The sequence below is a fragment of the Micromys minutus genome (genome assembly GCF_963924665.1).
Source record: "Micromys minutus genome assembly, chromosome: 25".
Lineage (NCBI taxonomy): Eukaryota > Metazoa > Chordata > Mammalia > Rodentia > Muridae > Micromys > Micromys minutus.
In genome coordinates this window covers 7,343,233-7,369,708 of record NC_137960.1, presented here as the reverse complement: position 1 = coordinate 7,369,708, position 26,476 = coordinate 7,343,233, and the positions used below count along the sequence as shown (strand labels likewise).

The window sequence follows — 26,476 nt, the reverse complement described above, 5'->3', positions numbered from 1 at the left end:
ATATTATGGCTGGGATGACCATAGCGTGAGGAGCTGTATTAAAGGGTCAGAGCTTAGGAAGGCTGATGAGAACAAGGCTTACAAGACCAGAAGTCTAGGAGGTGATGGCACACACCTGTAATCCCAACACTTGGGAGTCAGAGGCAGGAGGATTTCTCTGAGCTCAAGGCTGGCCTGGTCGAAAACGTGAGTTCTGGGACAGGCAGAGGTACACAGAGAAACCATGCCTCAAAACAAATCTCCTGAAGAGAGAGAGAGAGAGAGAGAGAGAGAGACAGACAGAGAGAGAAGGAAGGAGGAGCAGCAGTCTGGGGTGAGTGCACATAGAGACTGTCTTGTCCAGCAGCATACGTGAGACGGTTTGACCCCTGTCCTAGCTAGCTTCCCACTGCTATGACAAAACACCGACCAGAAGCAGGGAGGGAAGGGGTTCTTTGACTTACACTTCCAGATAACTCTCCATCATGGAGGAAAGTCAGGGCCAGAACTCCAGGCCAGAGTCTCGAGGCAGCAGGTGAAACAGAGACCGCCCTGGAGGAGTGCTGCTCACTGGCTAGTTCCTGATGGCTTCCTGAACCCTATACAAAAAACCTAAACCCAGGTGAGGCAAGACCCGCAGTGAGCTGAGCATCTGTCATTAATCAAGAAAATGCCCCACAGCTTTGCCCACAGGCCAATCTAATGAAGGCAAGTCTCCCCCCCACCCCCAATCAAGGGTTCTTCCCAAATGATCCTAGTTTGTGTAAAATTGACAAAAACCCAAAAGACAACTGGCCAGTGTAATCCCCAGTGTCACACACCAATCACACACAGTTTATTTAAAGGGAGGTTGGAAGGCAGCTTCACCCACAAGGATTAGTTGTACTAAGACCTTTTAAAGCCTAACAACAAAGAGAAGCGAGGGAGGTTCGGGCGGGCAGGGGGTTAAGTGCTTGCTGTGTAAACCCTAAGCCTGAAGGCCTGTGTTCAGAGCACAGAGAGAAACAGCTTGTGTGTAATCCCAACACTGAGGGGGCCAAGCCAGGCAAAATCAATGAGGACAGGCTCCTGAGAAATGGCTGCCAAGCTTGGTGTATGTTTTAATTGCATTTTTTTTATAGCTGTGATGAGACACCCTGAACAAGGCAACTTATAAAAGAAAGCATGTAGCCGTACTCATGGATGCAGAGAATTAGAGGCCATGCCTGCCATGACAGGCAGGCATGGTGCTGGGCAGTAGCTGAGTAGATCTTGATCCACACCGAGGCAGAGGGAGCTAACTGGGAATGGCATAGGGTCTTGTTTGTTTTTAAACCTCAACACTCACCACAGTGTTATACCCCCAAAGTTCCCCAACAAGGTCACGCCTAATTAATCAAAAACTGTATCACCAACTAGGAACCAAGTAATAGGTGAGCCTATGAGCGACATTCTCATTCAAACCACTGATGTGCATATGTACATGAGGGTACACACACTGTCTCACCCCCCAAAAGGAGGAAGAGGAGGAGGAAGAGGAGAAAGAAGAGGCAGATAGGAGGAGGAAGAGAAGGAGTAGGAAGTGGGGGAGATCAATTTAACAGAAAGTTCACACTTTCCTGATGTGTTCCTTCCAGAGAAATTGATCCACAGCCACACAAGCACCTGCTGGTTAATTACACAATTATCAAAAGCAGGAACCAGCCTAGGTACCTGTTTACTAATCACCTGGTACACCTGCTGGTTAGCCCACACTGTGTCCATGTGCTGGACATCAAGGAGGGGCAGGCTTTCGACAGGGCCGTGACAGTTAACCTCATCTGTCATCTTTGCTAGATTGAGTCTTCAGAGAACAAACCGCTGGACATTCTTGTAAGGGGTTATCTTGATTAGGTAGTTGGGATGGAAGACTCATGCTAAATGAGGAATCCATCATTTCTGGGGCTGTGGTCCCAGACAACACAGGAAGGAGAGTAGGTAGAGAGCTAACATCATCTCTTTCCGTTCTCGACTGTGGAGTTAATGTGACCAGCTGTCTATGTTCCTGCCCCCATGCCTTAGCTATCATAACGGGATGTACCCTCAAACTGAGAACCAAAACATAACCCTTCCTTCCACAAACGGCTTTTGCGAAGCACTTTGTCCTAGCAATAAGAAAGGTGACGCTCATAGATGTGATAACCTCCGTGAACCCCCAGGGATAGCCCGGGAATGATGCTGAGTACAAAGGCTAGCACAAATATTCCTTACGGTTCTGAGGTATAGTCCGTTATTATCATGACGGGAAGCATGGCGGCTTGCAGGTAGACACGGTGCCAGAGAGGTAGCTGAGAGTTCTACATCTGCACCCATGGGCAGCAGGGAGAGAGAGTGAGCTGCTGGGTCTGGCTTGAGCTTCTGAAACCTTAAAACCCAACCCCCAGTGACACACTTCCTTCAACAAGGCCACACCCACTCCAACAAAGCCACGCCTCCTAACAGTGCAACTCTAAGCCTAGGGAGGTCTTTCTCATTCAGACCACCACAAGCCCTTATTTCTCTGCAGGAGAGGCTGGCCTAGAGCTCTTCTGGCCGGGGCAGGTGCAAGTGGAAGTGGGTGGAAGGGTCAGGTGTCTGGAGAATCAGCTGATCCCTCTGAGTTTTGTTTCTTTTTCTTTCTTTTTGTTTTTTGCTTTGTTTTTCTTTTGAGTGTGCATGCTTGGTAACCACTCATCTTGGTTAGGGTTTTTCTGCTGTGAACAGATACCATGACCAAGGCAACTCTATAAGGACAACATTTCACTGGAGCTGGCTTACAGGTTCAGAGACTCAATTCATTATCATCCCGGTGGGAACATGGCAGCCTTCAGGCAGACATGGTGCAGGAGTAGCTGAGAGTTCTACATCTTTGTCCAAAGGAAACCAGGAGAAGACTGACTTCCAGGAAGCTAGGATGAGGGTCTTATTGCCCACACCCACAGTGACACACTTCCTTTAACAAGGCCACACCTACTCCCAAAAGGCCACATCTCCTAACAGTGCCACTCCTCGGCCAAGCATATACAAACTGTCACACCACTTTAAACAATGTAATTAAAATATTATTATCTCATTTCCCCTCCCTCCTACCCTTCCCATGTCTGTCTGCCACCCCCTCAAAATATATGGTATCCCCTTTAACCATTACTGTTTCATATACATATGTATTTAATCTGGAGCCTCCTGGATGAAACTGACCTTTGACCCAGAGTCTGGAACTCTGAGAGTAAAATGTCTGGGGGAGAGGAGGAGGCTGCAGATGTAAGAAGGGAGACCAGCAGAAGTGGGAAGGTGAAAACATCACTTTCTTGTCACCCTTGGCTAGGAGCTTGCTGCCCCTATACACTCTGTAACGATAGCACACAGCAGACAGACTTCCTCCCAGTTCCCAGGCAGGAAGCCAGATGTCTGGGTGGTCCTGCTGCAGCAGGCACTTTAGGGGCAGGACCGGCTCTGTCTTCCCCGGGGTGAAGAGCGTGCAGGGCTTCGTACCCACAGCCTCTTCAGGGCAGCACAGCACCGAGACCGTAGGTAATGAAGATGTAATAATAACCACAGGGGTTTAGAGTTCAGAAAATAAAAAGCCCCTGAGCTCGATAAAGATGGTCCCAAGAGGAAAATTAACAAAGGTTTGGTTTCAAAGGAAAGGAAGCTATATGGCCAATGAGCAAACAAAAAGCTTCCGGCTAAAAAGAAATAAAAATTAGAAAAGACCCTGACTTTACGTGCCATCCATAATATGCAAATTAAGGGGGTGGAGCATCCTGCTTCATGAGGCATGATGGGAAGCCAAATCGTATGACTAAAGACTATGGGGAAGGGTGGCCCGAGTCCTGCACCCAACAAGCTGGAGAGTAACTTATCTGAAAAGTGAGCAGCTCAGGAAGAGCTCTGTTGTGACATAGAGTCTGGCGATGTCAGGACAAAGGTTAGCACCATAAGTTGGTTAGCTGAATGGTTTAGGAGTTGCTTGTGCAGAGAGGTTAAGTTGCTGAAGCAACATCGGCAGGTTGCAAGTCATCTGAAGGCCTTCTGAGTGACTCCAGATAAGTCTCCAGTCTCAGCTCCTCCTGGTGTGGGTGGGGCAGTATTTATGGTCATAGCTCCAAGTAACCTCAGGCTGGGTATGGCTCTGAGGTCTTGGGAGACTCCTAAGTCCTGATGTCCCCAGGCTGATGCCAAGGTCCACCTGTCTTCTGTATTCTATCAGAGTAGAAACAGTGGACTTTACCAGCTTGTCACTAACTCAGACATGGCCTCCTCCTTCTTCTCCATTCATTTCCAGCTGCTGGCACCAGGTGTCCCTGAGGATAACCAGAAACCAGGACTCAGGAGTCTCCTAGAGCAGTCAGTGCAAAACTCAGAACTCAGGATTCTAGGCCTGAGGGTTGGGGGTCGGGGGAAGGCCTTGATGGTGAGGTGGGAGGGACAGATGGGACTGGAGAGTCTTTTTTCAGTCAGCATAGTAGGTGACTGTCCTGTTCTGTAGGGTGACGGGGGTGGGGGTGGGGAGCATATGGGCTCTGAGGTTCCTCTGGATTAAGGTGGAGAAGACATATGGTGTGAGGGCTGATCCAAGTGGGTCAGAGGAGATGGGAGGCTGAGGTGGAGGGCTCGAAATTCAAAGGCCAGCCTGGGCTATGTGGAAAGTTTGAGATTAGCCTCAGCAACACGGTGAGGAAACACACACACACACACACACACACAGGCACATGTGTGTATGCCCTACAAAAACAGAAGGAGATAAAAAGAGACAGAGACAGACAGAGAGACAGAGAAAGACAGAGACAAAGGGACAGAGGCAAAGAGACAGAGACACAGAGGCAGAGAAAAAGAGTCAGAGACAGAGAGACAGAGGCAGAGGAAAAAAGACAGGGAGACAGATAGGGTCACTACCCCCAGTGAATTATTCAAAGATGAGAAGTAACATTCTAGAACTTACCCAGAGGGATAGGTACTTCAAGGAAAGCCAATCCAGGGTGTAAGGGTCTCACAGTGGACCAACTCCTCATGGAGTGACCTCTCTGGTGGGTCCTCTGCCCCCCCCCCAGGGGAGTAGCACTGGTCTTGTGTCCCAGGAGATGGCTAGCAGCTTCTTCATGCTTCTTGTAAATTGAGGATTCAGGGTCCAGGTGCATGAGAGGAGAAGGGGGCCACATAAACAGGGTATGTGACCATCTCTCTTGTGACTTGTAGGAGCTGGGCTCACTGGGCAGTCACCATGAGACTTAGAATGTCTTCACTGTCTGTCTTCCAAAAATGAAGGACAGAGTCCCACTGAGAATTGGAGGGTAAATCCCAATTCCCTGTGTGCATTCAGCAGTTGTCCAGGTGGTCAGACGGAATCTGTTCACCACCCTGGTACATGGTGCCTCAGCCTGCCTCACTCCCCAGCTTCTACACACATCACTGATACCCGATCATAAACACGGGGCACGCATGCATCCCCGAGTGTTCCCCTTGTTCATAAACACAGGACACACGCACGCCCCTGTACTCGGGCACCGTTCTGACGTTTAATGTGGAATTTACATGGACCCTCACATCACATCCCACGGTTCAACCACATGATCACATGTCCAAGAGAAAACCAGAGTCCTTGGAAGCCCGAGTCTAAAACCCAAAGAAAAAATACAGATCCATTTCTGTATAAGAATATATTATTTAAAAGACAGTTTAAAAATAAAAATTCTGTACAGCATCATGGATTCCTGCTTTTTTTATATATATATCAGTGAACAAAATGGTTCTTAGAAAACATGGTCTGTGGCAGGTCATCAGGGGATTGTGTGGGCGCGACCATCCTTGGGTGGAAGATCCTGGAAGCCCGCTTGGCTCTGTCCACTCAGAGGGCACAGTTTCATCTAACTGGTACAGTCTGCTGGAAAAAGAGGAAGATGGCATGTTTTTCTCTGCGGGGCCTGGAGAAAGCACAGCCACAGGACCAAGTTCGGGGGGGGGGGTGTTGAGAGGGTAATAGAATATATTGGATAAAAAAGCAGGAAGACCTGGGCCGGGGAGAGCCAGCACTGCTCTTGCAAAGGACCCAAGTTCGAGTCCCAGTAGGTACAACTGCTTGTAACTCCAGTCCTAGGGTATACAATGCCCTCTCCTGTTCTCTATGGGCACTTGAACTCATGTGTACACACACACACACACACACACACACAAATTTAAAAATAAAATTAAATCTATTCTCCTTCCTTCCTTGTAGGATGATGTCATTATGCAGCAAGGAGGGTCACTGGATAAGAAGGAAGGGTAGGCGGGGAAAAGTCTAGGAAAGAGAGAGGAGGATGAGCAGAAGAATCAAGATGGAGCTGGAGAAGGAGGATCTAGATCCGGGTGATCTTTATTGATCATAGGTAGAGATGAATATTTTTAAGGGTTTCTATAGGTTAATTTGTCTGATCTAGGTGGGTGGTTTATATCTTTGTCAACTGGTTGTAAGCTTATTGTATGGATGTATTGTGGATTGAGAATTTAACATATAAATCTGATTGATAAACTATTGATTACTGAGTTATGATTTTACCACACTGTAGGGAATGTGAGCTGGGAGAGACAGCCGGGAGAGGGCGGCTAGTGGACCACATGGCAGAGAAGCAGCCGGGGTACACAGATCCAGCTCTGTGGCCTGAATCTCCATGCAGATCCATGCAGTGTGAGAACACATAGAAATTGGTAGCTGCTGACCATTTTTTTTAGTGTTTACTGCAACCCTTCCTTCCTTCCTTCCTTCCTTCCTTCCTTCCTTCCTTCCTTTCTTCCTTCCTTCCTTCCTTCCTTCCTTTCCCTCAACAAAAGTAAGACTGGAAAGACATGCAGCAGTTAAGAGCACTGGCTAGTCCTCCAGCAGACCAAGGTTTTAGTTCCCAATATCCACATGGTGGTTTACAACTGTAACTTCAATTCCAAGTGACCCAGTGCAGTCCTCTGGCCTCCATAAGCACCAGACATGCCAGCAGTACACAGACACAAGGAAGCAAACACACACACACACACACACACACACACACACACACACACACGAGAGAGAGAGAGAGAGAGAGAGAGAGAGAGAGAGAGAGAGAGAGAGAGAGAGAGAGAGCGCCAAAGGGGCTACTAAGTGTAGAATGAAAGGGAACCATCTGGACTGGATTGTGGGGGGAGGGGCAGGAATGGACGAGAAGGGATAAAGACACACATGTTTGAAGACACCAGGGTGAAAACCACGGCTTTGTATACATGAATCTAAAAAAAATGAATAAGCTATAAAAGAACGAGGTTGTGGCTGACATCTTTGCTGTTTTCACCTCATTCCCAGCTTCTCCCTTATCTGACAGACCCAATAGCCATGCGCTTAGTGAGAGTTAGGAAACACTGGAGCATGCGCTGGAACAGTCTCTGGAGCAAGCGCCGGCTGATGGTTGTTTGGAGTGGAGCACCGTGTCAGCAGAGGTCAGGGGACATGCCTGTGGTGACGAGGGCAAATGCTTTTTAAAAGCTGCTCTCAATACCCCCGATGCGCTTTACAGACTATTTCATCTCAAGAGTGGCACACATCCTGATAATTAATCTTTTCTCTATCCAACCCTTCCAAATCAGAGCCCAGGTTCTAATTGGGATGCACAGGATTAAAGTTTCACTTATTGGAAAGCGGGCTGCACGCTGTGGCTTGACTCGGCTCTTGCCCTGTAAGTGTATCAGGCAATTGATACTTTGTAAGTGTTCCCTGGAGTATTCTGGTGCTAATGCTCAATCCCCACTGTGAGGTTAAAGGTGAAAACACCTGACTGTAGTGTTTGGAAGGAGGCCATGGGAGGCAATTAGGATAGACAGAGGCATCAGGGTGGACATCCCATGACTGAGTTTCTGGTGCTTTATAAGAAGAGGATGGGGGCTCTTGGCCTCTCTTGCCTCCTGGCTCTCTTGCTCTCCCAACCCTACCCCTCCTATTCCCTTTCCCTTCCCCCCTCTCTCCATGTGCTCATGGCCGGCCTCTACTCCTCTATTCCCCTCTCTCTCTCTCTCTCTCTCTCTCTCTCTCTCTCTCTCTCTCTCTCTCTCTCTCTCTCTGCCTCTACCACCTTCTTAACTCTCCCATGACCTGAATAAACTCTATTCTGTACTATAAAAAAAAAAAAAAAAAGAGGATGGGGGAACCACACGTGTGCACTCAAATGAGCACATACACACATACAAAAATGCATACAAAAACACAAATGCATGCATGAGCACACACACACACACATACTTGCACACATGCTCCTGCACATATGCACACACACATAAACTTGCTCACACATCCTCCGTCCTCCCCACATATAGAATTCCAGTGGGCTCCCACTTACTGCACACACTGAGACATCCATCAGTTTGGAGGAGAATGGCCTTCACTGTCCTTCACGTCTCGGTTCTTCTCTGTGGCGTTTTCGGTGGCCCCAGATGTTACGTTCTCTGTCTTCTTCTGCAGCTAAGAGAACAGAGGTCAAAGTTAGCCCCTGGAAAGGCTTAGCATCCATGCCCACTGGGCAGCAGAATGTAAGACTGCAGACTCGGGTCCCCCAGAGCAATGGCTGATGGGAAGGCCAATGATAGCAAGGCCCCCTGCCTTCCTGGGAGAGTCCGTACTGGGAGCACCCTCTTGCTGTGGCCCTTTGGTGTGTTTTGTTCTTAGCCTTTTCCATGTTCAGAGCTGTCTTGTGTCTGTGGCAGGAGATGGCAACCAGGGAGATTGGGATTGCTGGTCTGTACTTTTAGTCCATCTGTATACCTTCACCATATGTCTGTGACACACCTGGCATTGCGAGAGGCAGATGTGGATAAGGGGGATGTGACCAAAAACAGGCCACATCTGGGAAGGAAGGCAGTTTGGGTGGAAGGGTACTGAGTGGGAAATGAGAGCCTGAGGGGTACCCCAGCTTGAGTGGGCGGGGACATGGTGGCCAAGGAGAAGTCTGGAGCATATGAGAAGTGGGGAAGGTTTTCTGGGTCATGGGTGTCCTGGTAGGAGCAGGGGGTCATGTGGGCGTAAAAAGACTACACCAGGCTGCCATACCAGGCAGGAGGTGTGAATGGAATTTTTAGTGCTAGGGTCTCTGGAAGAAGAGATGCTCACACAGGAAAGCTGAACCCCTTTCAGGAATCTGTTACGACTGTAGTGGTTCCTATCTTCTCCTGAGAGCCAACATCCAACCGCCCTAAAACCTCTCCATCTCCCAGACCACAAGGGTAGCCGAGTGGCCTTGCACACCTTGTTTCTGAAAGCAGGGACTTTGGGTGCTTGCTTTGTTCCCTTGTCTTTTTCAGTGCAGCCCCTTGCTGAACAGGCATCCTGGCTATGAGGAGGTCAGGGAGGTGCTGAGAGACGCCCAGAGGCAGTTCTCCAGGGTCGCACAGCTGTGTGTTGGCTCTCATTGGCCAGTAGGCTCAGCACTGTCCCGGGGGAGAAACTCTGCTTTGACAGAGCTTAGTGTCTGGGCTTCTTGTCTCAAGGCTTGTCTCCTGCGCCTACCCTTTGTATGCCTGCGTGCCTGCCAGTTCACAGCCCGCCTGCCTGTGCTCTCTGTATCGCCTTTACCTCCTTCATGGCATCGTCCAGCTGCTTCAGCTCCTCATAGTGTTCTCGGGACTCCCAGAGTGGCCGCAGCATGGTCTCCTCGACAATGGGGAAGAGCTGGGGAGCAGAGGGTCCTAGGTCAGCCCCCATAATCATGCTAATCTGTGGAGAATACTGGAGGAGGGCTGCCAGGCCCTTGTGGGTACTTGTGAACCTCAGGAGTGTCACTTTCTAATGGCCTCAAATCAGGGCCTTCAGGGAAATCTATGGAGTGTGAGTCTCCTGGCCAGCACTCCTCCCCATCTCCGCCTCTGGCCCCTGTCATTCCCTGCAGGACCTCAGAAAGCCTACAACTTTCTCCTGTCCCCACTCCGTCCAGTAAGGCATCCAGTAGGGATGGCCTCAGAGGGGTTTAGGCAGAGGACATATCTGATCAAATTCTTGGTGGTGGTCCTAGTAATCGAAAGGATTGTAGGTGTCTCTGAGACACCCAGAGAATGATGGACAGGGGTGAAGGTGGGACAAATGGGGTAGCAAGAGATGAGTGTGTGTTTGGGAGCTAGGGGGCTGGAAGTGGTGGCCTTGGACAGGACACATGGGAAGCTTGGGACCTGGAAGGTGGAGGCTAGGGTCTGGTTGTGGGCACTGATTCCAGTGGTTTCTTTAAGGCAAGGTCTGGAAGGACAGGAGAGCCAACAGTTGGCACAACTGGCTGGGTCTTAAAGCTGGCAGAGATGGGCAGTGGAAAAGTGGGCACTGAGGGCCCAACATGCACACATGGAGCTCTTAGAAGAGCATGGGGGGCAGAGCACTGGGCACAGCAGAAAAGAATGGCTGCCAGGCAACCATCACCATGACAGCAGATTATGATGCTGTAGAGGGTGCATGCGTGTGCGCATGCATATCCCTGAAGCATGTGTGCACATGTGTGTTTATTGCTGCTGCACCCACTCACCATGCACATCCTTGAAGTGTGCATGCATGCCTATGTGCACGCGTGTGTTTACAGCTACAGTGGCAGCAGCATGATCACTCACCTTGGTCACTGTTTCAAACATTGGGATCAGGACAAACTTGATGAACCCAATTTGGGCTGTCGCTTTGGTCACTTTGTCTCGGTCCATGAACGGGGCCACAGGAAGGCCTTCGGACTTCTCTCGGTCACTCTGCAGGAAACACAGTGACGGTGACATTAAAGGCACAGAGGCCCGTGGAAGAACAGGACATGCTGCCCAGCTGTGACCCTCCTGGTCACACAGAGACAGTATGGCAATGAGGGTACAGTGTAAAGGCTGCATATTAGCCAAGGTGAGGTGAGCAGGTTGGAGCCGTAGGGACCAAGTCTAAACACAGGCTGAGTGTCTGTCTCAAGGGCCTGACAGGGCAGCTTACAAGGCTGAGCCTGACAGCTGCTTGTCTGCATCTCCCATCTTATCCTAACCACTATCCTAGGTCATAACTACTATATGGAAAATCTCGTTTATACTCACCCGTCTATGGCGGCCGCCCCTTCCCTTGGGTCTTACTTCTCGACCCTTAGCACTTTTCTTGATTCTGTTTCTAAAAGTGTCTCTATGAGTGGCCATGGGTGGCAATTCCATCGCACTGGCTTTTTCTGGTGGCTACAGTCCCATACCTACAATACACCCTCATGAGGGCTGGCCTTGAACTCCTGATCTTCCTGCCTCCCAGCTGCTAGGATTACAGGTGTGTGTCACCATGCCTGGTTCTTAAAACAATGCCAAAAGCAAAACTGCCACTTCTGTCGGATGTCTACACAGTGTTGTAGAGACTGTTGGGGTGTGGGACGGATAAGCCGGTTGCCCTGGTCTGCTTTTCCCAGCATAGTGCTGTCCACAGAGCTGAAAGGAGTGCCCGTATTCAATGGTTCCGTGTTTCTTACCTGCATAAAATACTCTTCCAGCAAACAGTCCACCCACGGTTCTGCCACCTCCATGGGACGGACCTCATTGGAGATATCACAGCATTTTATGAGAATCATCTTCAGCTGGAAGGAGATGTGGCATTTAGGGGGTTGGTAGATACAGCCCAGCTACCGTTACTGTGTGGGTTGACTGGATCTGCCATCATAGGTGGAAAAAGGATGGGTGGGCGAGGGGTGGGGGTTGGGGAGCAGTACTGGCCATCAAGCTCTTTCTCTTCACATACACACACACACACACACACACACACACACACACACACACACACACACACACACAGAGTGCTGCTTTGATCTTGCAGTCTGGATTTCCCAGTATCCCCAGGGAAGGATGGGGACCCAGCAGATACACAAGCTTTTAGAATACCAGCTGCAAACTGTCACGTTAAAAGGTGAGGGAGGGGGCTAGAGAGATGGCTCATCGGTCAAGAGCACTGACTGCTCCTCCAGAGGTCCAGAATTCAATTCCCAGCAACCACATGGTGGCTCACAACCATCTGTAATAAAACTGGATGCCCTCTTCTGGTGTCTGAAGACAGCTACTGTATTCATATACGTAAAGTAAGTAAATATTTAAAAAAAGGAAAAAAAAAAACATAAAATCAAGGGAGGACCCCCCCTTCCCCGTGCTCTCTCATTTTTCAAAAGGTCTCACTCTGCAGCTCATGTTGACCTTCAGAACTCCAGGCTGGCCTTGAACTCCTTATCTTCCTGCCTCCCCAGCTTCTAGGATTACAGGTTATGTGTCACTAGGTCTGGTTGTCAAAACAATGCCCTAGCAAGAGCAAAGCAAGAAGATGAAAGTTCAAGGTCTGCTTATGTGGGCAGCCTGGACGGCAGTGAGACTCCTGCCTCAAAGTGCCAAGTATAGACGGGGCTGGGGCTGTGGCTGAGTGGCACAGCGTTTACCCATCGCGCAGGAACTTTAGCGTCTTGACACATTAAGTAATTTTGTGACTGAGGAAAACAGAAAAAAAAAATATGGAGAAACAAGGGTTTAAAAGGGGTGTTGAAAAGAGCCCCGAGGAGGAAGCCCTGACGGGGGGGGGGAGGGCACCCAAGTGATGGTAAAATGGTGTCAAAAAGTATGGTAGCAAAGGCCTCGAATTCCCACATTTGAGGACAGCAGGGGTGGGGGTGGTCAGTCCTACACTGGAAATTTGCACAAGACTGTGCAAAAAACAAAATGAAACAAACCAAAAACAAAAAAAACCCTACCACCACCAACAATAACAACAACAACAAAAAACAAAAAAACAAAACAAAAAAACAAAAAAAACCCCAAAAAAACAAAAAACAAAAAAAAACAAAAACAAACAAGCAAAAAAACACAAACAAACAAAAAACAAAAACAAACAAACAAAAACAAAAACAGACAAGCAAAAACAAAAAAAAACAAAACAAAACAAAAAAAAAAAAAACATGGCTTCAGTTCTGCTGATTCCAAAAGCAGAACTTTCCTAATCAGCTGCCTCTATGCCTGGGGCTACATGTCCTGCAGACACATCTCCCAAGTGTATGACTGGATGTGCCTGTGTAGGTCCCTGCCAGCCTTCAAGCCACCTCAGACAGAGCAGGTGTCCCTTGTGGTATTGTCTTGGGCCCACAGCAACCTCTTGGGTGTGGTCTCCCAGGAGGAGGTACCTCCTCCCAGGCAGGAGGCTGGTCACTCGCTGGAGTGTGGGTCACACCAGTCAAAGGATTCTGCACAGAGTTCTTCTCCTGAGCTAGAGAATTAACTTTGCCTGGCTGTGGGGGGCTGGTGTCCTGGTGCTCTGTCCTTGTAGCAGGCACAGACATCATGAGATACCGTGACCTTCCTGCATGGAAGTGTGTGTGTTTGTGTGTGTGTGGGGCTATCGTCCAGGGTTTGAGGGTGAACAGGCAGGACCATCTATCTGAGGCATAAAACCTCAGGCCACAGATCCAGACGTACTTGCTTGTTGACTTTTTCAAGTAGGAGAAGGGACATGGCCCAACTATGCCCAGCAGGCTGGATCAAAACTTCTATTTTGGCTGGGCCTTGAAGGACTTAACGGATATTTGCTGGGCAGCCCCATTTTGGGTTCCTGGGCATTGACCCTTCTTTGACGTTCTGTACTGGAAACTAGCTTCAGCCCAGAGGCAGTTACAGGCTTAGTCTGCTTGGCCTCATGGGGAAGCTGTCCCAGACTAGACACTGTGGCCTCGGCATAGGCTGGGTCAGGCATGTTGCTTTGTCTTCGGGCTGTGTTCTGGGCACCTCCGCTCCCTTGGCTCAAGAGCCCTCGGCAGAGGCTTAGACTTTGAACTCTTTCTCCCAGACCTTTCTCAGCCCCTCCCCCAGCCTCTGGGGGCCCTGCACTAATGCAATTTTAGCCAGCCAGATCCTGTCCTAGGGGAGAAGTGGAGCTCTGGGGGGTTATTTCTCCTGTATCTTCTCATCAGTGGGTGGGTGAGCAGAGGTAGCTGGGCAAAGCCTGGGTAACCGGTGGGTAAGCTTTGGCCTGGGTTATCATCCTATCTAGCCGACTGCACACTGGGCAGAGTCCTTGGCCTTTTGCCTGTCACGCAGCCCTGAAGCTAGTTTTCTTCATGTCACAGACGGACGTATGCATGGTGCAGCCGCCTTGCTTCCCTTAGCTCTTTCCCATCATCCTTTGCTTCATTCTTGAGTCTTTCCCCAGACTGTATCAGGTCTTGCCACAGTTGTACACATGGCTGTACAATAAATAGTCCTCCTTTTGTCTCTGCTTTTGCTTTCTATGTTCTCAGTTACCCGAAAACATATTAAATAGAAAGTCCCAGAAATAAAGAGCCCGTCCATCTTAACCTCCATGCTGTTCTGAGCAACACAGAAAGATCTCGCACCCTCTTCACCCTACCCAGGATGGGGTCTTCCCTCTGCCCTTGGTCCATTTTGACATATCGCCTGCCCATTGTTTATCGCGTGGCCCCCTTGCTATTCTACCTTATTTTGGTGTTAAGCTCCTCTGTGCCTGATGTGTAAGTTAAACTTTATTGTGGAGATGTGTGAATGGGAAAAAGCATCACTATACAAGGGGTTTGGCCTTCCCATGGCTTCAGGCACTCACTGGGATCTTGAGAGGTGTCTCCTGTGGACAAGAAGGCAACTGCGCCTCTCATCTTTCCTTGGAAAGGGGTTGCTCTTGGAGGCCCCAATGTGGGGAAGACACAGTCTCTCACTGTTCAGGTCTTAGCCATGAGGGCTCTTGCCTCTCTGCACCCTTGTCTGTTTACTGGGATTCGGCTTTTTTGGAGTAATGGCCCTACAAAAGCTCTGTGTCAAGGGATGGAAGCCACAGATTCAGCCTGACCTAAGAAAGGTCACCTACTGTCAGTCACTTTGCCTCAAGAGGGGAAAAGTGGAGGTATTGATTTTAAAGACATTTATGTGTATGTGCACAAGTGTTCTGCCTGCATGTGTGTATGTGTGTGCAATACCTGTAGAGGCCAGAAGAGGGCACCAGATCCTGCTGGATCTGGAATTCCATGTGGTTGCGAGGTGCCATGTGAGTGCTGGGAACTGAACCCGGGTCCTCTGCAAGAGCTTCAAGAGTCCTTAATTGTTGAGCCAGATCTCCAGTCCCATGATATTAGTTTTAAAGAAATTAAACAGCTTAAAAAAGACTACAGTGCATGTCTCCAAGGTAAGGTACAAAACAATTAACATAGTCTCTGAATGGGATGGGATATTAGTTGTTATTTATTTTGTTAACGAGTTTTGCTCACTTCGAAATGAATTAATTTTTGAGAGAGGGTCCTACATTATAATCCAGGCTAGCTAGGAACTCATTTTTTTAAAAAGATTTACTTATTTTCTATATATAAGTACACATTATTCAGACACACCAGAAGAGGGCATCAGACCTCATTACAGATGGTTGTGAGCCACCATGTGGTTGCTGGGATTTGAACTCAGGACCTCTGGAAGAGCAGTCAGTGCTCTTAACCTCTGAGCCATCTCTCCAGCCTGGAACTCATTTTTTATATGTAGCCCAGGTGGATCTACAGTTGCTGTAATCCTCCTGCCTCAGGCTTTCCAGTGCTGCAGATTAGAGGGATGAACCAGCATGATAGGTTTGCATTTTGCTTTCTTGGAAGGGACAGACATTGGACACAGTCAGGCCATCTCCTTAAAAGCAGAGGCAGTACTTGAGTCATGGAATACTCTCCAGGAGGTAGCCTTGTCTATTGCTGGCCTGGGAAGGGTTAGGACACTGAAATATAGTCACTTCAGCACTCCACGGCCAGGTAAGTCACCCAGGCTCCTGGGTTTCCCACCTGAGCTATGGCTCAGCTTCCCAAAGACACAACCTACCAGGGTCAGGTGCTCCTCATTGCTGTAGTCAAAATTCTCCATCTTTTCTTTGAAAGAATCCATAATTTCAGCGTGCCTTGCCATGTCGGTGGCCAAGATCAACGTGATCATTCCCTGAACAGTAAGAGGACATGGTGTCAGCACATACCAGAACTCACTGAGTACTCCTCACACTGTGCTCTGACCACTGCCCCCATGTGGGTTCTGTCTGTCCCTGTGCCGTGTCCCCAGGCTGCAGATCACAAGCTGACAAATGCTCACTTGTGAAACCAAACAGATCTTAGCCAAGGCTAGAAGTCTCCTAGATTTAGTCACCAAGTCTACAATTGGTCCCGCTCAGAGCTCACTGACAGGTACCAGTAATAGAGTTTCCAAGATGGTTTTCCCATTGCCTCATTTATATGTGACTGTGTATAAATTTTCTAAGTCACAACATACTTGATAACATTCCCACTCTGAGGTTTGTAAATGAGGATTCAATGAACTTGGAGCTACAGCAAAGCTGTGGTTTGAACATGGTTAATGTCCTCCTAAACTCAGGGTGAAATCTGGTCTCTGCGGTGACTGTATTAACAAGTGGAATTCTTAGGGAGTATATGAGTTCCACCCCCATGAAGCAATTCATAGTTTTGCCTGACCCACGCAGCACTGGGTTCAATCCACAGAGAGTGAATTCTCATGCTTGTCTTGACCCTCTGTCTGTCCACATCCCTCACCAGAAACAGAGCAGATATGGTTGCCAAGCTCTTAGACCTCGAGAACTGTGGGTGAACACAAACCTCTTCTCTTTTTATATTTCCCAGCCTGTGGGATTTTATTATAGTGTAATTCGAAATGATAACTTTCATTTCTCCTGCCCACCCAGCTTTCCGTGCATCTACAGAATTCTGCTTGTCTATATGTCTATCAGCCTTGCTTCCATCCATCATCCATTTACTGTCTAGCCATCTGCCTGCCACCCATCCAACCACCCATCATCCAACCATCTGCCACCCAGTCATCCACCCATCCTTCCTTACATCCATTGCTTAAGCATCTGGTATACACTCCTCCACTCATCCCTCTGCATCCAACTCTTCTAGCCACCTGCCCATCAATCCAGCCACCGATTTATCATCCATTTGCCACCACCCATCCATCATCTATTTGCCGGTCCATTCTCCATCTATCATCCATCTATCCATTTATCCATCCATCTATCCATCCATCATTCATTCATCCATCTATCATCCATCCATCTATCCATCCATCCCTCTATCCATCTATCCATCCATCCATCCATCCATCCATCCATCCATCCATCCATCCATTCATCATCTATTTGTTGGTCCGTTCTCCATCTATCATCCATCTATCCATTTACCCATCCATCATCCATCCATCTATTCATGCATCCATCTATCTATCCATCATTCATCCATCCCTCTATCCATCTATCCATCCATCCATCCATCTATCCATCCATCCATCTATCCATCCATCCATCCATCCACCCATCCATCTATCCATCCATCATTCATTCATCCTCCATCTATCTACCACCCATCAATCCATCCATCCCATAAACATTTACGTAACACCTCCATGCCAGGTATAGAGCTTCACTCTTCCAAGAAAACAAGACCACCAGCCTCAAATGCTAATGTCAGACAGTAGATACAAAAAAATCTCAAATGTATATTTCCTGCATTTTAAATTATGAACCTTTTTTTTTCTGTAAAGACTAGAATTAATAAAACATTTGGTTACCACCTCATAATCATTAATGACAAAACTATTTTGTGTGTGTGAGTGTGGGTGCACACATGTTGCAATTAGCACATATGGAGGTCGGAGACAATGGTGCTGCTGGTCTTTGCCAACCACTGTTGTTTCTTGTAGTGTACACCATGCTAGCTGGCCTGTGAGCATCAGGTGATTCTCCTGCCTCCACCGCTTATCTCCCCATAGCTGTATGATTATAGCTGCCTAGTGCTACTGCATCTAGCTTTCATGTGGATTCTGGGGAGCCTGAACTCAGGTTGTCTGGCTGTTTGACCTATTAAACCATCTCCCTATTCTGTGATAAAACATGTTTTTAAACGTGGACAAATTGTTTTAAAATCCTAAGCTTCTGGAGTTGGCCAAGCCTTGCTGTCCCCATGGTGACCAGCATGAAGAAGATTCTGTTTGTAAGGAATTTATTGTCTCCTCAGCCAATGTCTTCTGGGATGCTGCCTGATGCACCTTGCTGGGGAAAGCTGCATACTAAGGGACTGCCCCATCAGGCCCTCTGGGCAGTCACTGGGTGGCACTGGTCTGTGTGACCATCTCCCTTCCTAGCATTGCCTTTTAGCCACCTTGGAGAAGGCTCGTTATAGTCCTCATAGCAACCCATGGCATACACCAACAGGGTGGGGCTGAAAGAAAGGGCAGAAGCCTACAGAGAGAGGAGAGGGCAGAGAGGCCTGTACTGGGAATCCTCGGTTCAATATTGACTCCCATAAACATCACAGCTGGCTCCGAACCCCTCGGGGAATGGACAAATAAGGAAATAATGGAGTTTGAGGCAGCTGCTCTTTGATAGAGCCAAGCTTGTAGGTTCCCCAGGAGGCAGATGAACCTTTTCCCCTGCATCAGTACAGTTGTGTGGGGGAAGGAAGCCAGCCAGCTGAGACTCAGAGATGGCAACAGGCTACTATCAGAGAGCCTGGAGATGCCCTTTATGTGTACAGGCTGGATGGCCTTGCTGAGTGCTGCCAGGTATGGGGATATAGTCCCTTATAGTTCTGGGGTCTGGAAGGCCAAGACGAAGGTGCCAACATCTTCACACTCCTTGCCAGGTTTGAGAGAAGGCTCCTTCCTTCCCATATGACTTCTGGCAACCCATGACCTGGCTTGTCTATACCAGTATCTGTCTCTATTGTCCCATGGCCTTTTACTATGTTCACGTCTCTTTCTGCTCTGTCTTTCATAAGGATACTTGTCATCATTGGTTTAGAGCTCCATCCACAGTGGCACTGGGAGATTCTAGTTCTGTAAGTATGTGTAATGGTTTTGCATATGCTTGGCCCAGGGAGTGGCACTTGTAGAAGGTGTGGCCCTGTTGGAGTGGGTGTGTCACTGTGGGTGTAGGCTTTAAGACCCTCATCCTAGCTGCCTGGAAGTCAGTATTCTGTCAGCGGCCTTCAGATGAAGATGCAGAACTCTCAGCTCTGCCTGCACCATGTCTGCCTGGATGCTGCCATGTTCCTACCTTGGTGATAATGGATTGAAACTCTGAATCCAATTAAATGTTCTTTATAAGAGTTGCCTTGGCCATGGTGTCTGTGTACAGCAGTAAAACCCTAAGACAGTATGCCAAGACCTCCTCCTCCCCCCAGATAAGGATTCAGTCATAGGTTCTGAGGGTCAGCTATCTCTGAGCTGCTACATGTTGGCCGGGAGTCACTCTGGGTCCCTCTATCCCCTGTAACTAGCACCAGTGGCTCAGTTATGGTTCCAATAGGACTATTGCATGGGGTTAGGTGATGTTTTAAATGATTAGAAGTGTTTGTCTCAGAGCAGGGGTGACTAGGCAGCATAATTTGCTAGTACATAATTCATGGGGGAGATAAATGACCAAGTCTGGTGGGTAACAGTAGCTGAAGCTACATGGCAGATACCAGCTCTATCAGGTTGCATATAACATAGTTGCTTGTCCAGAGTGGGTACTGTAGTCTTGGGCCAGATATTCCCCTTTCTCTCCTCAGCCTCTTCCCTGACTGCAGGGACACAGGAATCACCTTAAAGGGTGTATTAATGGGTTGTGAATATGGTAAAGGCCCATCTTCTTGGGGACCACTCTGGGACCTGGTGGAAGAGGGGACAGAGGGCTAGTTTCATCCCTGACAAGCGCTGTTGTAACCAAGAGCCTCTGCAGAATGGAGCTCTGCTCTGACCTCGCAAAGCTTGGCCCCACACACCTGTCTGATCTGCCTGAAGCCCTCAGGAGGCACGTTGGCGAAGATGTTGCACTCGGGTCTCGCCAGGATCTGGAAGGCAATGGCGCAGTGGTGGTTCTCCAGCGGCGAGATGTCATTGTAGCGTACAGCCAGTTCCGTGCGGGCGTTGATCTGGTATCTAGTGGGTGGAGAGAGTGGGAGTCTCAGGCGCCCTGATAATGGCATTTGCACGCTGTGGTGTGTGTGGTGCCTGCAGAGGCTGGAGGGAAGGGCTCAAAGGCTAGTGACCGGGTACAATCTGCGGACACCTGAAAGGAACCTCTGACTCTCATGCTTCTCTAACTAGATATCCTGAGCCTTTAGGTCCAACCTGTGACCTCAGCTCTCTTCCTTGAAGATGCCTTGAAGGGATCAGAGTTCTAAAGACCAGGTTTTTAGTAGAAAGGATTTTGGAAAAGGGAAACAGGTTTAATTCTCTCATCCTCTGTCTGTCTGTCTGTCTGTCTGATTAGCCATATAAAACAGGATCTCGTTCTCCAGCACAGGTTGGCCTGGAACCTGGTAGCTTCCTGCCTCTCTCCAAGAGCTGAGGTTACAGGAGAGCCCCACTGTGCCACTCGAAGGGCTGAGATTTGTGTGCATATGTGGAGGTGGGGGTGGTAATGCTAAAATGAAAAACTCTTTGCCAGCCTCTTGTTGGCAGCTGTGCTGACCACTACAGAGGTAGAAAGGTAATAACAGATATGTTCTTGGGCAGCCCCCGAGGAGTACTCACAGCCATGGCTGACATCTATTCCGTTCCGACCAACCTCTGAGGGACATGTGTGGCTAGACCCGGGACCCACACTGTTCTGACAAATGGTGACCCTGGCCCCAGGTGCATCTGATGTTGATGCATATTCACAAAGATGGACAAAACCCAGGTGTCACTGAACGCAAGCTCACACCATGAGGGTGGCTTGTCAGTCCCATGAGATAGCTTAGTGTCCCAGATCTGGGCCCATCCTCTTGGCTCCATCACATGCATTCCTTCTGCCCCACCCTCACTCACCCTCCCCTCCCTGCCATGTTTTTAAAAGCCTGGGTAAGAAGCTTCCAGGTAGAAAACAGTGTGGAGACCTGCTGTCTCCACTTTGGGGAGGGGACAGGCTGCTGCTGCCCCTGCACCTTCCGATTCTGGTCTCACACAAAGAGACTGTGGCTGCCTGTAGGGTTTGGTGGCCTTGGAGGTTTCATCCCGGGGGTGGCCTAGAGCCCTGGACAAAGTCCAAAAGCTGGGAACTGCATTCTACAGGGCTAGCGGGTGGTCTAGGTTGGCAGCTCTGTCTGAGGACTGCTGAAGGGCGAGCTGAGTTTCCCCTGAGAGTAGGAGAGATGAGAAAGAAATCCCGAACGTACGTGTTGTTGTACCCTGGGTGGTCCAGGTCATGGCAGATGGCCGCGGTCAGCAGGACCAAGATGTCCATCTGGGAAAACTTCTCCTGGATTAGGTGAGAGTCAGGCGGTCTGTCCTCCTCATGGGAGGACAAGGAGGGGGTGGGGACAGACCGGGCTGCAGTGACAGGGGAGGACACAGTCTCCCTGGGCTGGGGGAGAGGAGGGCCCAGCCACTTAGCAGGGTTAGGGACAGAGGGCGGGGCTGTCAGGACCCACCTGGAGGCCACAGAGCCAGACCATACTGTACATCATCTGCGTGACGCAGAAGCAGTGTCGGAAGTTGTGGAAGGGGTTGTTCCTGTAGTTGTCATGTACACAGAGCTGTGGGGAAGGAAAGAGTGAACTTCCTGAGCTTGGTGCTCCCCCTTTCCCCCAGCTCCTGTAAGGCTGCCAGGCCTTTGAGTGCTCAAGCCTAATAGGAACTCCCAAGTTCACCAACACAGGACAATGTGTCCCAGGAGCCCTGCAATGTACAACTGCTCTAGCATCTGAGGCAGGGACTAAGGTGTCTCCCAGGTGCCTGCTGAGCCACACTGGGAGAGGAAGGTGGGAGCGGGTCAGGGAGCATTTCACCAGGAGCTCTAGGTTCCCGGGACTATGGGACAATGAACAAGATTTCAGATCGTGGTTAGCAGGAACATTCCACCCCTTAGAGAAAGGTCTACTGCTAAGTACTCTATACACCAATCTACATACAGCCACCCACATGATGCCCAACCCCAGACAAATACACTCTCAAAAACTCCCAGATACACACTCTTACACCCACACCGCCACAGAAAACACACCCCTTCACAATCTCACACATCCTCCCATGCGCACTCCCAGACACGCATGCACACACAAACATTTACACACTCATGGGCATAACCCCACACACTCATGTGATCTCGTCATCCACACACACTCAGACGCACGTGACACCCCCAACTCCACACACCCTGCTTTCGTGTGCTACCTTGTGGGTTTCTCCCTGATGGTTGTATGATTCCCTCACGCCTCTGAGAGGCATGGGAGAACAAATGACCTCATAGGACTTCCTTGATACCAACACCCACTATAGAAGCCTACTCTACCAGGGCATGCAGGGCGGTCCACTCCAGTGTGATACAGAGGAAGTGACAGGTCTGAGTGTGAGCTCACCACTTACCAGCCATCTGCGTAGTGTGATGGGGTTGATGCTGAAGTTCCTGACCAGACCGAGGTCATGGTACATATGTTCTAAACAGCTCAGCATCTGTAGAAACAGAATCAGGGGTCATAGGGAACAGGTATACTAGCTGCTCCTCCTTCTCATGTACTGTCCTGGACAGTGCCACCAGGGTGACCTGGAAAGGTGAGTTTTACTCATGGGTAGGAGAGGCCAATTATAAAATCACCCAGATGGGCTGTGGGTCTGTGACAGCCTATAGGTCTCCTGGGAGTGAAGTGACAAATGCAGAAACCATGAGCATTCCAGGTAAGACAGCAATTCCATGCATGGTGACACTACCTCAGAGGACGATACCAAGATGACCATAATCCAAGCAGAGGGCTAAGGGTCAGGAGGAGGTCATCTACCATCCGCCATCCACCTTGCTTGCTTAAGGCTAGAGATGGGAAGGGCTTTGATGAGCTGAAGTTCGCTCCTCTTAAGACCTGAGATGCTTCCTGATCTAGAGGGTGAAACCTCTTGTCTGAACTAATCTTATTTCCAGGAATTCTGTCATCTGTGGACACTTGGCCGGGGGTGAGACAGACATGGTATTTAACCCCACTGTTATTTTGCAGGTCTTGGCAGGCATCTCCCAGAGTTTTGACATTAACTAAGCCAGCGAGAAATTTGTAACTATGAGCCTGGTTAGAGCCGCTTTGCTTCTGGGAGGAGAAGGTCTCGGGGATTCAGGAGATCTACAATACAGGGCTGAGTGAGCCAGCCCTGTGGGCACATGGCATGAACCAGCAGAGAGCATTTCCCTAATGGTCCACATACCAGTGTCTGTCTGGTCCTGAACACCAGTGTCCCAATACTTGCACAGGGCAACAATTGTCAGCATGCCCAGTTTTCCCTGCATCTGAGCACTGAATTGTGTCCCATGCACACAGTATATTGGGACCCACAGTGACCCTCCAATGTGACCATATTAAGGATAGGTTTTCACGGGGGGGGGGGGATCACCAATGTGATCTGACCATGACTCTGTAGGGACATATCAGAACACAGACACATGCCTGAGAGAAGCTAAGGGGCGGGAGAATTCAGGAACGACCAGCCCAAGACACCTTGACCTTGAACTTCCGGTTCTGGGGAGTGAGACAAATTACACTGGTGTTGTTGAAGCCGCCCAGTCTCTGGTAGTTTGGCGCCACTAAAGCCAAAGGGAATGCCACCGAGTGATCGCTATCCTTTTTTGGTTACGTGATATGTTTGGGCTGGTCATGCTGCAGTTCAGGCGAAGTTTTGTGACTACAATATTTCCACTTCTGTCAGGAGCAGAGAATTCTACGTAGGGTATTAAGGTATAAGTTCATTTAAAGAACAAAAAGAAAAAAAAAGATCAGGGAGACTAAGCAGGGAGGCTTTAGACTGTCACAGAACATCCGGAGAGCATGCTGGACATGCATTCATCTTCCTCCAGGAGCTTTGAAGCCAAAGGTCCCAGAAGGGGCTTTCTGCAGAGTGACAGATCCTGGCTAGAGGCTCCCAGGCTGTAGGTAGCTGCTGTCCAGAGCTTCCAGCCTCTGTACCATTTTGCATGTCAGCTCTCAGGACCCTTGGGCGACAGCCCCAAACCATTGTTTTTTTTTTTTTTTTTTTTTTTTTTTTTTTTTTTTTTTTTTGTTTTTGTTTTTTGTTGCCTTAGAGGCCCAGACAGAGTTCTGAGCCACCCTGGAGAGATGGAATATCTGCTGTGAAATCCGAGTTAAGAGATGCAGAGGCCTGCCAGACAAAACCATCTGTGCCACTTCTGTGACGGACAGACGTGGTTGCTTCGGAGAAGTAGTGACGGTCTGTTTCCCTGACAGTCCTCAGCCCCAGCTGAGTGAGTGAGCCAAGTGGCTCCTGGGTGTGGGAGTACCGAGTACAAGATGGCAGTGGGTGGCCCTTCAGTGTGACGGAGCAGCCACCTTACTGAGTGCAGCCTTGGTATGAAGCCAATGGATCAGAGGCATCAGAATAACATGAGATCACATCCTGGGTCGGGGTTGACAAGGACTGGACACTGGGTAGAGATGTGGGTCGATGTGGCATGACACCCATGGGAAAGATAGGTGAGCCCGACAGGGCCCTGATGCGCCTTGACATCTCAGAGTTGGGTGGCTGCCTAGGTCCTCAGTGAATCTTCAGTTATACACCATTGCTGTCCACACTTGGATCTGCCAGAGGCACTTCTGGCTTACTACCTAATGTCAGTGAGAAGACTCCAGATGCATTCTGGTAGCCTCCCTGGCCAAAGCTATGGGTAGTGGAAGATGTCACACGGCTGGGTCAAGCTGTGAGAGACACTCGGCATGCCCACGTGCCGGTCAGAGAGCAGCTATGAGTTCAGTCTCCAAAGTGAGGGCAGAGGGGTCATACTTCTGTTACAGATGGATGAGTTCTCCAGCCTCAGGGACAACCTCCACCTCCTACCTCAGGCGGCACAGTGCTTGGAGGTCCCACAGAGTGGGTGGTGGTGGCAGAAAAAAACTCAAGTATTGGTCTCTAGGTAGCCTTTCTCATGGGTGACTTTGTCTGGTTAAGGTCAATGACTGGGCATTGAACCTTCCTCGAGGATGCTCCAGAAACAGGTCTGGCCACCTGCTGCTGGGAGGAGCCACTTGGCCTCTTGCTGCGCCTTTATTTGTCATAGTTCTGCTCTGTTCAGGTCCAGGAGGAATGACACTGAGATATCGCCTCAAATCTCTATCTTGGTTTCTGGTATCTGTGCTCGGGGGCACGTGACCCACAATGACCCAGGAGGGCTGCCTATCTAAGATGCTGCCTGAACTTTTGATTTCTGCGTTTCGGCACCACACCTCAGCGCTGGAGTGAAGAACTCTTTGCAGCTGCACCTCTGGTGGCATGCTGACGGCTGCATTTCCAAGTGAGCTGGGCTGGGTTCTGCTTTTTTGTCTTGTTGGATATGTACTTGTAGGAAGTGTGTGTGTGTGTGTGTGTGTGTGTGTGTGTGTGTGTGTGTGTATGTGTGTGTGTGTGTGTGTGTGTGTGTGTGTGTGTGTGTATGTGTGTGTGTGTGTGTGTGTGTGTGTGTGTTGGTGTGCTCCAGTATGAGAGGCTTAGCTTCCCTTGTGCTGAAATTACAAGCAATGGCCATACCCACCTGATGTTTACAAACCCTGGTCCTCACCATGTACAGCAAGTTCTTTTAGCCACTGAGCATCTTCCCAGCCTGTTCTCTGCTTTTCTGGCCAACAAGCCCCAGCCAAAGGCCTTCTTACCCTGGGCAAGCACATGCTGAAAGGACTTTATTTGGGAAATTTGGGTCTAGAGGCACAAAATCTCATCTGTGACTGATCTTGTCACAGGCCTCAGGGAGCATTTTTGTCTATTTCTATATGTCCGTGCTTTAGAAAAGCTAGGAAGAGTCCTTAGGTTTTGGTGAGTTGTCCACGAAGAATGGCTTATTCTTCCAGTCTCCATACTGGTATTTCTTAGTGAATGAGAAAGGTTGAAGGAACGTTTTCCTGTCAGAAGTGACTCCTTTCTCTGCAGACCTCATATATCCACTATCTGTGTCTAGCTGCCTGGGGGCTTCTGCTGGTGACTCTTTCCACGGCTCCTTTGGAGGTCCCTTTCTGTAGAAAATATCTGTTCCAAGTCGCTGCTTTGCCTCTGTATGACTCCCTCTCCCCACAACTGCTACATATGTGTGTGTACCCAGCCTGGGGCCTGAGATCAGCTGGTGTTTGTTTTCCTTGGGGAAAGTCCTTTTGCCTTGGGCTCTGTCTCCTTTATTCCCCCTGAGCCCATCAAATGTCCATTTGAATTAAAATCTATAGTTTTTTAATTCAGGGGGTTTTAATAAAAAAAAAAAAAAAAAAAAAAAGACAGGGGAAAGGCACAGGAGGAACAGCCTGGGTTCAGTCTCCATTCATGATTTGTGATCCTGAGCAGCTGTCTCCAGTGACCGGGGAACTCGGATGCCCCTCACCTACCTCGTTGGGTTCCCAAAGCCAGACATCAAAGGTGGGCTTCCGTAGGGCTTCAATGGTCTCTGGGGAGAGCAGGTACTGGAAAGGGTGAGAGTGATATGTTAGCTAGACAGAGAGGCTTCTGTGACCGACAAAGACTGTGACCTCAAGAGGTTTGGGTGAGCATTTTCTTCATTTGCTAGTCCCTCTCATAGACACTG

At 49.2% G+C, this 26,476-nt stretch overlaps 1 protein-coding gene across 3 annotated transcripts in view; it reads right to left on the bottom strand.

The window, feature by feature from the left end:
- Positions 1–5,674: 5,674 nt before the first annotated feature.
- The window catches only part of PDE9A (phosphodiesterase 9A), an 86,496-nt gene continuing 65,694 nt past the window's right edge, over positions 5,675–26,476 (bottom strand). For 2 of the 3 annotated variants that reach the window (XM_080937674.1, XM_080937676.1), the window contains 11 exons: positions 26,280–26,354; positions 22,291–22,377; positions 21,357–21,461; positions 21,102–21,184; positions 19,725–19,881; positions 15,781–15,894; positions 11,421–11,525; positions 10,555–10,683; positions 9,539–9,634; positions 8,310–8,431; positions 5,675–5,854 (listed from right to left, as the gene is read on the bottom strand). In XM_080937674.1, coding sequence (XP_080793800.1) covers positions 8,330–8,431; positions 9,539–9,634; positions 10,555–10,683; positions 11,421–11,525; positions 15,781–15,894; positions 19,725–19,881; positions 21,102–21,184; positions 21,357–21,461; positions 22,291–22,377; positions 26,280–26,354 — 1,053 coding nt within the window. In that variant the 3' untranslated portion in view covers positions 5,675–5,854; positions 8,310–8,329. Of the gene's footprint in view, positions 5,858–8,309; positions 8,432–9,538; positions 9,635–10,554; positions 10,684–11,420; positions 11,526–15,780; positions 15,895–19,724; positions 19,882–21,101; positions 21,185–21,356; positions 21,462–22,290; positions 22,378–26,279; positions 26,355–26,476 lie in introns of all 3 variants that reach the window. The other variant, XM_080937675.1, reaches the window with a different exon arrangement.